Here is a 14567-nt window from a genome sequence, read left to right as displayed (position 1 = left end):
AAATAACTGAAAAAGAAACTAAGAAAACAATCTCATTCACAATAGCATCAAAAAACAATTAAATATTTAAGAATAAATTTAACCAAGGAAGTGAAAGATCTGTGCACTGGGCACTACAAGACTTTGATGAAAGAAATTGAAGAAGACACAAATCAATGGAAAGATATCCTGTGTTCATGAATTGGAAAAATTAATATTGTTAAAGTGTCCATACTTTCCAAAGCCATCTATAGATTCAGAGCAATCCTTATCAAAATTCTCATGGCATTTTTCACAGAAATATAAAAGAAATCCTAAAATTTGTATAGAACCATAAAAGACCGCAAATAGCCAAAGCAATTCTGAGAAAGAAGAATAAGCTGGATGCATCACACTTCCTGATTTCAAATTATATTACAAAGCTACAATAATCAAAACAGTATGGTACAGAGATAAAAACGAGCACATAGACCAATGGAGCAGAGCAGAAAGCCCGGAAATAAGCCTCCACATATACATATGGTCAACTAATATTTGACAAAAGAGCCAAGAATACTCAATGGGGAAAGGATAGTCTTCAATAAATGGCATTGGAAAAACTGGATAAACACAGGCACAAGAATGAAATTGGACCCCTATCTTATGCCACTCACAAAAATTTTCTCAAAATGGATTAAAGACTTAAATGTAAGACCTGAAACTGTGAAACTACTAGAAGAAAACATATGGGAAAGACTCTTCAACATTGGCCTTGGCAAAGGTTTTTTGGATATGACAGCAAAGGTAAACAAGTGAGACTATATCAAATTTAAAAGCTTCTGCACAGCAATAGAAACAATCAGCAAAACGAAAAGGCAACGTACCAAATAGGAGAAAATATTTGCAAACCATACATCTCATAAGGGGTTAATATCCAATATATAAAGAATTCATACAACTCAATAGCAACAACAATCTCATTAAAAAATGGGAAGAGGACTTGAATAGGCGTTTTTCCCAAGAAGACATAGAAATGGCCAACATGTACATGAAAAGATGCTCAACATCACTAATCATCAAGGAAATGCAAATCAAAACCACAATGAGATATCACCTTATACCTCTTAGAATGGCTTTTATCAAAAAGATAAGAGATAATATAAATGCTGGTGAGGATGTGGAGAAAAGAGAAACCTTGTGCGCTGTTGGTGGAAATGTATATTGATACAGCCACTATAGAAAACAGTGTGTGTGGAGGTTCCTCATAAAATTTAAAAAAGAACTACCATGTGATCCAGCAATTCCACTCCTGGGTATATATCCAAAGGAAAGGATATCACTATCTCAAAGAGATATCTGCACTGCCATGTTCACTGCAGTATCATTCATAATAGCCAAGATATGGAAACAACCTAAGTGTCCATTGATGAATAAAGAAAATGTGGTATATACATACAATGGAATATTATTCAGCCTTATGAAAGAAGGAAATCTTGTCATTTGTGACTACCTGGATGAACCTAGACGGCAGTATGCTAAGTGAAATAAGTCAGAGAGAGAAAGATAAATATCATATGATCTCACTTATGTGTAGAATCTAAAAATTGAACTCATAAAAACAGAGAGTAGAATGGTGTTTGCCAGCGGCTGAGGGATGGGAAATAGGGAGATGTTGGTCAAAGGCTATAAACTTTCAGCTATAAGATGAGTAATTTCCGGGGATGTAATGTACAGCGTGGTAACTATAGTTATCAACGCTGTATTGTATACTTGAAAGTTGCTGTGAGAGTAGAGCTTTAACTTTCTCACCACCATCACATTGTACACCTTAAACTTACCCAATGGTATATGTCAATTACGTCTCAATAAAGCTGGGAAAAAATTGGCAATTGACACTTCTCAATTTAAATATTTATTATAAATCTACAGCACAATCAAGAGAGATTGTACTGACATAAAAATAGATGAATAGATCCATCAAATAGAGAGGAAATGCAGAAACATACACAAAATGAGTGATCAACTGATTTTTGACAAATCTGTAAAGGCAATTAAATGGAGAAATTATAATCTCTTCAATAAATGGTGCTAGAAAATGTGGATATACGTGTGGAAGAAAAAAACTTCATACCTCACACACTATATAAAATCAACTCAAAAATAAATTGTAGAGAGAAATTTAAAAACTAAAAATATAATTTTTTATTTTTAGTGTTCTAATATGGTCTATCACATTGATTAGTGTCACTAGTCTTTAGAGAAATGCAAATCAAAACCACAATGAGAAAACATTCACGTTACTAGGAGGGCTGTAATCAAAAAAATAGGTAATAAAAATTGTTGGCAAGGATATAAAGAAGTTGGAAATCTCATGCATCATTGGTGGGAATGTAAAATGGTGCAGTCCCTTTAAAAAACTATTTGACACTTTCTCAAAAATGTTAAAAATTGAGTTAACATATAATTCCATTCATAGGTATATACCTAAGAGAAATTCCACTCATAGGTATATACCTAAGAGAAATGAAAACATACCTTCACACAAAAATTTGTACATGAATTTCATAGCAGCATTATTTATAATAAGAAAAAGTGGAAACAACCCATTTGACCCTCAACTGATGATTGGATAAATAAAACTTCTTGGAAAAAACATAGCAGAAAACAGGGCCAGAAATAAAGTGAGGCAAGTGAGGAGCCTAGGGTGCACAAAATTTAAGGATGGCCCCCCTCTCAGGCACTTGCACAACCTTGAGAGTGAGATCCTCCTTAAATTTTGTGCCCTAGGCCACTTTTCTCCTCACTCTAGTGCAGAGTTTGGGAGAAATGCTTAGTGATCTTAATGTAGGCAAAGAATTCTTAGAAATGACGCCAAAATCAAGATCCTACAACTTTTTAACATGATAAACTAAACTTCATTAAAATTAAAAACTCCTGCTTTTCAAAAGATTTCATTAAAAGAATGAAAGACAGGTCACAGACTGGAAAAAATTAATCAGAATGTATAAAGAATGTTTAACATTCAATCAAAAATCTCAATTAAAAATAGGCCGAAGATTTGGACAGGTACACAACCAAAGGATGAGGAAACATGAAAAATGTTCAACCTCATTATTTAATAGGAAAATGCAAATTAAATATATTATATCTATACAATGAAATATTATTTGGCATTAAAAACATGCTATAGGGCCAGCCCTGTGATCCAGTGGTTAAGTTTGTGCACTCTGCTTTGGTGGCCCAGGGTTTCACCAGTTAGGATCCTGGGTGCAGACATGGCACCGCCCATCGGGCCATGCTGAGGTGGGGTCCCACATGCGACAACTAGAAGGACCCACAACTTAAAAAAATATGCAACTATGTACTGGGGGGATTTGGGGAGAAAAAGCAGGAAAGAAAAAAAAGAAGATTGGCAACAGTTGTTAGCTCAGGTGCCAATCTTTTAAAAAAAAATGCTATAACATGAATGAATCTTGACTACATTATGCTACATGAAAGAAGCCAGTCGCAAAAGATCACATATTGCATGATTCCATTCATATGAAATTTCCAGAATAAGAAAGTCTGTAGAGATAGAAAGTAATTTGGTGGTTGCCTAGGTTTAGGGGATAGGGAGGATAGAAAGTGACTGCTAATTGTTATGTGATTATGTTTTGGAGTGATGAAAATATTATTAAATTAGATTATGACAATGGTTGAACAACTATGTGAATACACTAAAAATATTGAATTGTGCACTCACGTTATAGACTGTATGATATGGAAATTATATCTAAATATATTTTTTAAAAAATAACCAGGAGACTTCTGCTCAGGACAAGACCACATAGACTTTTTTCCCCAACCAAGTACAACTATAAACCCTGGCAATAATTTCAGAGAAAACCAAAGGAGAATTCTGAAAGATGGAAGAGAAAGGTGTACTGTTTTGAGATCCCAGGGCTAGAGAAACAGCACAGCATCAAGACATGTTATGACCTCTCATCCAACAGAAAAAGATGACCCAGGTCTGTCATTTCCTGAACACCAGTTTAGTTTTAGCAACAGAAGGTAGACCCAGTAGGCTCATTCTTCCTCTGCATCAAATGGAAGTCCTACCTACAACAGGTGAACCAGGCACTACAAATCAATAACAGAAAGATAAAAACAATCTTGAAACACTTGGAAACTACACTAACCTTCTAAATAATCCATGGGTCAATGAGAAAGTCTCAAGGGAAATAAAAAATATATACTGAATTGAATGAAAATACAACATATCAAAACTTGTGGTACACTGTTGAAACATTAAATGCTTAGTTAGAAAAGAGAAAATCAATAATATAAGTTTCTACCTAAAGAAACTACAAGAGAAAAATAAACCTAAATAAAGCCAAAGAGGGGATACATTTGATGTGAGTTAGAGAGAAAGATGTTGTTACTTGAGTGGAATGGTGTAGAATGGAATCTGAATGGGAGGAGAAAATTAGAGAAGATGACCTGGGACTTGTAAAAGGATTGCTGAGTGGTCTGAGGGCCCAGCAGAGGTTGGAAACTATTTAGAAGACCAATATTTGGAGTGCTACTTCTTTCTCTCGTGGTGGTCATTATGAGATTGGAGAAATCAAATGTTTGGAGGGACTCAAAACTGAGACTAAATAGTGCAGACATGGTATTTGGAGGGAAAGGGGATGAAGATGCCATCAGTGCTAAATCAATAAGCCCTGAGGTCCTGGCTGGATAAGGAAAGAAGTGAAGAGAAAAGGAAAGGCTTGAGGCACTGGACACCTCAATGAGGTCAAACAGCAGATAACGTGGGATCCAGTCATTGTTAGGAGATTTGAGTCACAATAGGATATTGAAGTTGAGTCTTTTAGAAGTGAAGTCATGCTCAGTGACATCAAGTGGCTGGCGGCAGTTGAAGTGCTAAGAAGTTAAAAGACAGGGAGATGAGGCCAGGGTATGTGGAATGGGTCTTCCACATGGATATTGTCGAGGTCACCTAAGATGAGGACAGGACTTGGAGTGTCAAGGAAGCCTGTTGAGCTGGTCTTTAGAGTATGGGGAAGAATGAGGATAATACCCACATCTACTCACCACTCTCAGTCTCAGTCCCTTGGTTAGGAGTCAGCACTGGGGAGAAATGTAAGGAAAGCAATAAGACGAGGAGAAAACCTAGTTTCAGGGAATGTTTTGAAACAATCTACTTTCCTTTTTGTTATCTTGTTTATTCGCTGGTTTCTCAGCTGAGTGGGAAAAACAGGGGTAAATTTCTCCAGGGGCACATTTTACTTTTGGTCCCATAAAGCCCAAGAGTGGCAGTCAGAAGATCTGTCTGAATCGTAATGCAAATCTCTGACCTCAGGCAAGTCCTTTCCCAATATAAGCCGTAGTGTGACCATTCACATAACAAGAGAGTTGGAATGGATGGGCTCTACATTTTCCACTGGCTATAATATCTGTGCACCATAGATACAACTGCTAAAGTCTGCCTGAGATATCACAGTTATTGTATAACACCTCGTCCCATCTGGAGAGAAAAGCCCTATAAGAAAGGAATCTGAAGGTTGTTTGTTAAAAGTACAAATCTTACCTAAAAAAATGACCACAGACATCATAATGCATCTTTGTGTCACAGGAAGAATCCTAAATGGATGAGCCAGTATAACCTAGTGGTTAAACACTCTAACTTTGGAGACTGGCTGTTTTCCATCAACAAGATGTATAATTTGGTCAGGTTATTTGACCTCTCTTTATCTTATTTTCCTCAAGAAAAAAAATGAGGATGAAAGGAGTATGTATCTCACAGAGTTATTGTGAATATTAAATAAAATGATGCATGTAAAGCTTTAAACACGGGGCCAGACACTTTGGAAGAACCTAATGTGTTAAGATGTGTTAAGATGTGTTAAGTATCATTATAATTATTGTTACAAAATCATTATTATTATAGGAGGGACCAATGTTACATTTCTGCTGTCCGTAAAGCTCTATGAAAGGAAATATCCTAAAGCAAAGTGTGCAAAAATAAATAATAAACACCATTCCACTTTCTGGGGCCCTGTCCCTGACATGGGAAATTTCCAAGCATGTCATAAAGTCTTAGCTTTCAAGAAAAGCTGAAGGTCCTGTCAATCAAACAGCAGCACGGGGGCCAGCCCAGTGGCGCAGCGGTTAAGTTTGCACGTTCCACTTCTCGGCGGCCCTGGGTTTGCCGGTTCAGATCCTGGGTGCAGACATGGCACCGCTTGGCAAAAGCCATGCTGTGGTAGGCGTCCCACATATAAAGTAGAGGAAGATGGGCATGGATGTTAGCTCAGGGCGAGTCTTCCTCAGCAAAAAGAGGAGGATTGGCAGTAGTTAGCTCAGGGCTAATCTCCCTCAAAAAAAAAAAAAAAAAAAAAAAAAAACAGCAGCAAGTTCTCTTACCCTTGGAAATCATATGCCTCCAGATGTTTCTAGGTTTTCATTTTTCGCCAGTCCAGGGGGGAATATCTCAGTTAAGAACACCTAGTGATCTCTCCTATTATTCCTCTCCTTCGCCCCTTTAAAGGCCCTCCTCTTAAGCCTCATTCCTTTCCCCTACTTCTCCTTCATCCCTCCTTAACCATTTATTCTACTGTAACCCTCCCATTCCCTTCATTCAATTACAGCTCTTCCTCTTTCTTCCATTTTACTCTCCTTTATTCTCCACCACCCCCTCCTCTTTATTCCACTTCACCCCCCTTTATCCCATTTCTCTCCATCCCCTTATTCCACATCACCCCTTCCTCTTTATTCCGCATCATCTCCTCCCCTTTATCCCACTCACTCCATCCCTTTATGCCAAGTCATCCCTCCCCCTTATTCTACATCACCCACTTCTCCTTTATTCCTCTTCCTCACCTGTCCTTTCCCTTCAGCTCTAGTCAGAGCTTCCCAACTCACCAACAAAATTTCAAATGAAAAAAAAAAAAACACAGTAAGCCATGAATATGCTGCTGTCACAATACAGATGTTTATTAATGATTAAATGCCAGAGAAGTTTTAACAATCACAAATCTTCGAGTTCTGCGGTTGTTACCCATTGTGTGATCAATTTCTATCCCTCAATACAATACGTTCTTCATTCTATGGACCTTAGCAGTTGTTACCCATCAATATCAGCTACAGTTTTGGATGTCATACGTAACCCATATCTGTGTTACCAGAGCATGTCCCGCAAATTTGTACCGTCCTGCATAGAGGAACTACAGAGACAATAGATAAGAACATTTGTAATCAGGTGACTTTAACTACTTGGAACTATGTGTCCGTACCTAACTAACTGTTTCACTGACAAGGGGGTGTGAACACCAGCTGTCTGTAAAACAGATCCAGGTAATAAAATCAAATTTTTCCTCTAAATTTTGATCCTAGAAAAGCTAGTTAGGCTTACACTTGAGATGTTTCTGTTGGCATGGCCTGAACAAAACTGCACAGAATTTTGGGAGGGGCTGTTTGACATGCCAGTGGCCTGAATAATTTGGGAAAAAAATATCCTGAGGTGGTGGGGTTGCTGCAGGGACATGGCTATGGGTTGGTTTGACATGGGTTAGCATTAATTGTCAGCTGTCAGTAGGCTGAACTAACGTTCTAGCATGCCTCTTGAGGGCCTTTCCAATTAAGCTCTCGGGAGGAGGGTAGGAAAGTCAGGAAAAACATGCAATCCCCTGTGGGGGAGGGAAAGCACCTCGAGATTTGTGAGCTTCTCTGGGACAGGTGTTTACCACAAATGTCACATCAATTAAAGAAAGAGCAGTAGTGAGGGAAAGCCAGGATCAGGGGTAAAAGAGAAAGGCAAGGTAGCACCAGGGAGCCTGGGCATGACACAGAAACATCTCTGCTTTTACCAACTGAAGGAACCAAGTATCCCCAGTGAAGGGGCTGGCTGTGTGTTTGGAATTCTCAGCCTGACCCGAGCATCAGGTGGAACTCCTTCTCACCCTCAGATCTTTACCTGTAAGACTCTTCTTAATGTTTCCTGTGACATCTCAGGTCTACCCCCACCCTTTTCCCCTGTCCGGCACCTTATAGAAGGAAAAACACCTAAGGAAAGAAGTAGCCGATGCCAGTTTTGGCCTCCTTCTCCCGGGGCACACGGAGCAATGGGCGGTCTTGCTCCAGAATTGGGGGGTTACCCGCTCCTTCCTCATCGTCATGGGAACGGGCAGTGCCGGGAGGCACAGCTGGCTCCTCAGAGGAACCTGGAAAATAGTAACAATGTTAACTCCTTATGCTTCTAGACTCCACACTTTGCACAGCACCCAAAGGACTAAGATCTAATTTTGAGCTTCGAATACACTATGAAGCAAGAAGGTAGGGCAGGAATGATTATCCCCATTTGACATGTAAGAAAACTGCAGCCTATCAGTAGAACATAGACCCACTGTGGAAGCTGGGTATGGATGGCTGAGTTAGAGAACAGAAAGAGTAAGACAGACACCCCATGCTTAGAGCAAATGGACAACACCAACAGGGAGGCGGGGAAGAAGGCAGCCTCCTAACAACAACCACCACCCTACAACAAGCCTGACTAATTTTACTAAGCAAATGAGTAACAAAGCTGGAGCCAGAAGCTTACAGCACTTCATGTAGGAGAGAAAGCAGGTGTCGGTCCTCAATGACTCTGGGGAGGACTTGTAGTCCATGACTCGGCCAGGCTGAGACTTGTTTTTAAGGAGAGTGGTATCTACAAGAAATGTAACATCTGCAACTTCTTTATGGAACTGGATTGCCTTTGGATTCTGAACTTCTTTAGAGTCAAGATCATTAGGCATTGGGACTGCTTCCACATTCATGATTTCTTGAAGATTGACGGCCAGGTCTGGCTGAGGGTCTGGAATTGTATTGAGAATGGAGACCTCTTCAGGCTCTGGAGCCACATCGGTAACTTCATCTTCTTCAAAAGTGTTGGCGCGGTCTTTCTGAGAATCTGGAATTTTGTTGTGAATTTCAGCAGCCTCTGGTTCTGGAACCACATTAAAAACTGAGTTTTTTTCACGATTGGGGTTTTCTTCAGAGTCTTGGATTCCAGTGACATCAGAGGCTTCTTCGTGTCCTGGTATTTCTTCAGCATCTGAGGCTTCTTCATTGTTTGGAACTCCACTCACATCTGAGGATTCTTCCTGGTCTTGAATTTCATCAAAATCAGAGACATCTTCAGGACTCGTTATCACATGGAGAGCTGGGACCTCTTCGGGATTGGAGTCTTCTTCAGAGCCTGCAATTCCATTGACCTCTGGAGTTTCTTCATGATTGGGAATTTCTTCAGTCTCTGAGGTTTCTTCATTATTTGGGACTTCATCAAGAGCTGGGACTTCCTCGAGATTGAGATCTTCAGAGTCTGAGAGTCCATTAACTTCTGGGGATTCTTCATGATTTGGGATTTCATGACCACTTGAGGCTTCTTCAGGGCTTGGGACCACATGAAGAGCTGGGACTTCTTCAAAATCAAGGTCTTCGTCAGAGTCTGAAATCCCATTGACTGCTGGGACTTCTTCGTGGTCTGGAATTTCTGCAGCATTTGAGGTTTCATCATTTGGGATTTCAAGAGCTGGGACCTCTTCAAGATTGGGGTCTTCTTCAGACTCTGGGTTTTCATCACTATCTGAGGCATCTGCATGGTCTGGGATTTCATCAGTGTCTTGGGCTTCTCCATTATCTGGGACTTCATCTGTATCTGAGGCTCCTTCATTGTTCGGAATTACATCAAGATAGGGAACTTCTGCAAGGTCAAGATTTTGGTCGTCTTCAAAATCTGGTCCTTCTTCAAGGTCAGGATTTGGGTTTTCTCCAGGGTTGGGGATTTCTTGCACATGTGGGGCTTCTTCAGGATCTGGGACCATATCAAAGTATGGTATTTCCTCAAAGTCTTGGATTTCAATGAGTTCTGGAATTTCATCATCAGGGTCTAGAATGTCCTCAAGGGGAGGAAGATCATCAAAATTCAAGGTATCATCATCATCGTCATCGTCATCATCATCATCTTCTTCATCAAGCTCTGGTATGCCTTCAAGATGTGGGCCTTGAATCTCAAGGTCATTTGGGATCTCGAGACCTTGGACTTCCCCAAAGACTACTCCTTGATTGAGATATTCAAATACTAGCTCTTCATTGACTGACACATCTTCCTCAGAGGACTCATCTTCCTCAAGGGGCTCATCTTCAGCAAGGACCTGGCCTTCAGGAAGGGCCTGACCTTCACCAAGGGACTGACCTTCAGCAAGGGCCTGACCTCCAGCAGGGAACTGACCTTCATCAAAAGGCTTGCTTTGAGCAAGGACAGCAGCCCGGGCTTCAGCAGAGCTTTCTACTGGATCAGAAAGTAAAGCATCCTCTTCCATCTTTATCCGCGCACTCCTGAATGGGAATGAATTTTGAAAAGCAAGTCAGTTTGTATACTAGGGTTGACTAACATAAAGATGGTCTGGGGTTGGAAACTCCCATAGGAGATTCTCCTCAAGGCTAAGCACAAACAAACGAAGAAAACACTCACTGGATCTTCCTCAAATTCCTACGTCTGATAAAATCAAGGGCTTCAGGACTGGATTTCCACACACGCTTAGCAACCTGCCTCTGAATATGGGGAGGCACCTGAAGGTAAAATTAACAATGTTAGCTTTCTTATACAACATTTTAAAATTTATACTCATCTCTATCAGGTACCTAGGACTGAAGGCACCATGACCAGCTAATTGTGGGAAGAATTTCTAGACTGGGAGATTTTGTGACCGCCTGCTTTGGCTACCCTCAGGGATGCACATACAACTCTTCCTTGCCTTGTGAACAGGAGAGAGAGCTGTGAAATAAGTGTGTCCAAAACTTCCACCTACCTGGAAGAGGATATCCCAATTATCAATCATGGCACGGACCACATTGACAGATGCAACATAGTGGTCAATCCCCAGTCTTGTTTTCCTGGACTCCCTTTTGGCAAATCTCCCCTTCTTCAGAAGGGCAGATCCAAACACCAAGGCTAAATTGGTGGAAGTCATACGGTTGCCTGAAACCTAGGTGAAGGAAAGCAGAAAGTGATCCACTCTGAGGTAGTAATGGGAGTTGTACAAATAGAAGTGTCTCTGTTTGTTCTTGTTTCCTTTTCCTTCTGTCTCTGTCTCATATACTCTCACACATGCCCCTACTATGGCTCTCATTACCCTTCCCAGAGCTTTTTACCAACTGTCCATCAAAGCCAATGGAATCTTCGCAGTTCTCAGTGATTTTATGCAGAGCCTTCAGCAGACGCTCCAGAGTGTCACTGTGGCAAGGTGGCATCAGGTAAACCAGCAATTGCAGGGCAGAAAGCTGATCCTGCGGCTTCAGAGCTGGAAAAGGAAAACAGGGGCTGGCTCAGGCAGGGAACTAGTCTTGGCAGCAGCCTGATACCAAAAGAGAGGTGATTCTGCTTGAAAATTGCCAAAGGCTATGGAGAAAGGACCCAGGCATCTTGTCTCTGTTCATTCTCAAAGCATTTGATCTCAGGAGCCTAAAAGCAAGAACTGTTCCCATCAAAATCAGAACCCCTCTACAGAAACTAGGTTCATCTTTGCCCTAAGAGGTCACACACAGCTTCAAGAAGCTCTAGAGAACTTTCCAAACAACAGACTTATAATGGAATATTAAGAGATACAAGGAAAGTAATTTGGAGAGGTGTTTTCATCTTCTGGTGTTCATTATGTCTTAGTTTCTTGGGGTCCTGCAGCTTGGGCTCTGTCCCTAGACCCTCACATCCCCTGTACTATTTCCTTTCCTTGCCTGACAAGGGAGGGCAGAAGACTCACTTGCTGTCAAGAGGAAGGACATGTACAGATCATCTGGCAGCAGAGAGTCCTTCATGTCACGGAAAAACTCCTTGAGAAGCGCAGCCACATCATGCACATTCTGAGTGTCATCCAGCACTATATCCAAACCTTGATCAAATTCTTCACGGAGCTAGAAAAGGGGAGAGAATACATGGACTGTCTACCCCTGACCACCACCAGTGGCCTCCTGGACATTCTTTCAATAAGTCTCAGGCCTCAGTGGAGGTAGCTGACAATATGGTGTCCCTACGGGGCAAGAAAGAAGACCTTGCTCCCCCCATCAGGTATGACAGTCCCCTCAGGTCTATGGGAGAGCCCTCACCTCTACCTGCTTTTCACTCGAGGAACAAAAGTGTAAACACAGCCAATTTACCTCACGCACTCTCTCCTCAGAATATTCCAGGGTGAAAATCCCCACTGTGCTTAAGCCTGAAAGAAAAGACCAAGGGATGCTATGGATCTCTGGTCCCCTTTCCCATGGCATTTTTCTTCTCTTCCCCCACTGCATCCCACCCCAACTGGTGGCAGGGGAATGTTCCAAGCCCTTCATCCCAAGGCCTCTTTTCTCTCTCCATTTCTAGAACACAGTTTTTTCCCTTTAATTGCCTCTTACCTTGATTTAACCATCATTTTCGGCCCCCTTACCATGTTTCTCAATGAAGTTGCAGCAAACCTCAACAACTTGGGGGATTTGTTTAGCAATTGGGTTGAGGCTCATTTTCCTTTTGGATCCAAGAAGTCGCTGGCCAATTGGAAAGGAAATCTTGGAAAGCTGCAAGGTCTGCAGCAGCAGGGCCCCATCCTCCAGTTCAGCCAAGCTATCCACAGATACTGCACCCTGTGAAGATACCCAGACTATCTTAAAATGTGGGAGTAGGAAGGTCTCTTTGGACTTCCTGAGGACTGCGACACATTCATAACGGAAGACATTCCTTCCATGGCAAGCCAATTACACCCCACCAACATATTCTGTTCACCTCCCCCTCCTTCTGAGGACACAGGCCTTGACCTTCTCTCCCCACATCCATAGACACCTCGGGAATGGCCCCTGCCTGAAACCTGGAGGATTTAACTCACTCGACGCCCACGGCGAGTGAACTCCCGGGGCAAGGAGGGCTCATCCCGTCTGCGACTGAAAAAGCGCCTAATGCGGCCAAACATCCTTTGCACCACGTTTCCCCGACGACGGCCCGAAGCCTGACCAGTGGATTCTTCAATCTGCATCTCGGCTCTTAGTTCAAGATGCTTGCGGCGGGTAAGCTCATTCACCAACACCTCCTCCAGACGAATGCCAAATGTCTTCAGTGATATGACTGGGAAGCCAGGGAGAAAAAGAACCAGAAACGTCAACGCTCCGCAGCGTTTAAATCAGGAGGAACTGCAGGGGCTGTAGCACTCCTCCAAGCAACCGCCGGCAGCCAACCCCACCCCTCCAGACCCGCGGAGGCCTTCCCTGGGGAGTGAGCCAAAAAGACCCTACAGTAGTTTGGCGGAAGGACTCATCTCCACTCAACTATCCCAAAGGAGCTCAAGGTCCCTGCCTTAAGTCCTGCCAGGAGGTGACCACCTTGAAGCAATGAGGGCAATTTCTTTGGGTGATGTGTCCAGGGTGGACCACTGGGAAGGCTTAGGCAGATCTGATGGGACCGCCCCACACGCCTGCAGCTAGTGCGCCATTTCCTGAAATCACCCTCTAAGGGATTTCTGAGAGGGGGAGGGGGCTTACTCCCAGGGGCAGTGGGTACTGCCCAGCCTCCAGTAGCCAGGGGCACAGTGCAGGAAGGATGCCGCATTCTATTTCTTTCCTAAGGAAAGTATGAGAGCCCCTCACCCCTCTGTTGTCCTCTCAGAATCAGAAACCACTTCTCCAAGGTGTTTGGACGGTCAATAGGTAGAGCTATGGGAAGAGAAAAAGAAAAGACAGGCACACTCACACAAATAGGATTTGATAAGAGACTAAAACATCACACTGCATTGGTCCGCAAGAATTGGAGGCGGGGGGGGGGGGGGGGGGGGGGGCGGGGGGAGGCGCAAACAGCTCTGTCCAGCGCGAGAAAAGTGTTTTGCTTTCTCTCAGCCTCAGTTTCTACATTTGATAAAGGGACCAATATTATCTACCACATACGAGACTCCAAGAATTTAACCAAACCAGAGGATCTAAGGCACCACGTGCACACTGCGCATCTTGTTACGCACTGGTAGTAGCTTAACACTCACTTAAAACAAATTCTGGGTTTCTGAGGCGCTCAGTGCAACAGGCAAGGGGAGGGGCTAGGCCTGCGGCGACACAGCGATTAGGGGTGGCCAAGTTACTGCGGGCGCGCTCGCACTCGGCATGCCAGCGGCTCCCCGCGCTGCGGCGGGAGTAAGAGCAACACCCTCGCCCTTTGCTTCACGCATCTCAGGCTGTGCCCGCTATGCGCGCCTAGAGAACCTGCCGCCCCTTGCACTTTTCATTACTGCAGGGGAGCCCCTCGGCCCACGCGACTCCCTCCCTCCTCCCCTCAGCTGCAGAATCTGCGCCTACACTCCTGAGACCCCTGGCACGCTCAAATCCCGTCCAGTGCTTCCTCCCGCTCACTCCCCTGCAGCCAGCTGAGGTGGGCAGCGCTCACAGCGCACCTCCCGCCTCTGCTCCCCTCGCCCGCAGGGCCCTCCCGCTCTTCGCAGGGATTGGCGCGTGTCCCTCTCTCCCACTGTCTCGCTCTCTTTACTTTCAATCTCTCAACCGCGCTGTCTCTGTCTGTCCCAGTCCCCTCTCAGAGTGTCTCTCTGTGCCTCCGTCTCCCTCTGAGTTGTTCTCGCATC

General features: G+C 43.3%; 1 protein-coding gene across 11 annotated transcripts in view; it reads right to left on the bottom strand.

Moving 5' to 3' along the window:
• Positions 1–6912: 6912 nt before the first annotated feature.
• The window catches only part of ARHGAP36 (Rho GTPase activating protein 36), a 132708-nt gene continuing 125053 nt past the window's right edge, over positions 6913–14567 (bottom strand). For 6 of the 11 annotated variants that reach the window (XM_070606679.1, XM_070606683.1, XM_070606680.1 and 3 more), the window contains 10 exons: positions 13591–13656; positions 12837–13072; positions 12405–12597; positions 12133–12188; positions 11739–11889; positions 11134–11282; positions 10791–10967; positions 10454–10551; positions 8540–10317; positions 6913–8162 (listed from right to left, as the gene is read on the bottom strand). In XM_070606679.1, the coding sequence (XP_070462780.1) occupies positions 8005–8162; positions 8540–10317; positions 10454–10551; positions 10791–10967; positions 11134–11282; positions 11739–11889; positions 12133–12188; positions 12405–12597; positions 12837–13072; positions 13591–13656 (3062 nt within the window). In that variant the 3' untranslated portion in view covers positions 6913–8004. The remainder of the gene's footprint in view (positions 8163–8539; positions 10318–10453; positions 10552–10790; positions 10968–11133; positions 11283–11738; positions 11890–12132; positions 12189–12404; positions 12598–12836; positions 13073–13590; positions 13657–14567) is intronic. The other 5 variants (XM_070606684.1, XM_070606686.1, XM_070606688.1 and 2 more) reach the window with 1 other exon arrangement.

The sequence above is a fragment of the Equus przewalskii genome, chromosome X (assembly GCF_037783145.1).
Source record: "Equus przewalskii isolate Varuska chromosome X, EquPr2, whole genome shotgun sequence".
NCBI classification, from domain to species: Eukaryota; Metazoa; Chordata; class Mammalia; order Perissodactyla; family Equidae; genus Equus; species Equus przewalskii.
This window is presented reverse-complemented; position numbering and strand designations above follow the sequence as displayed.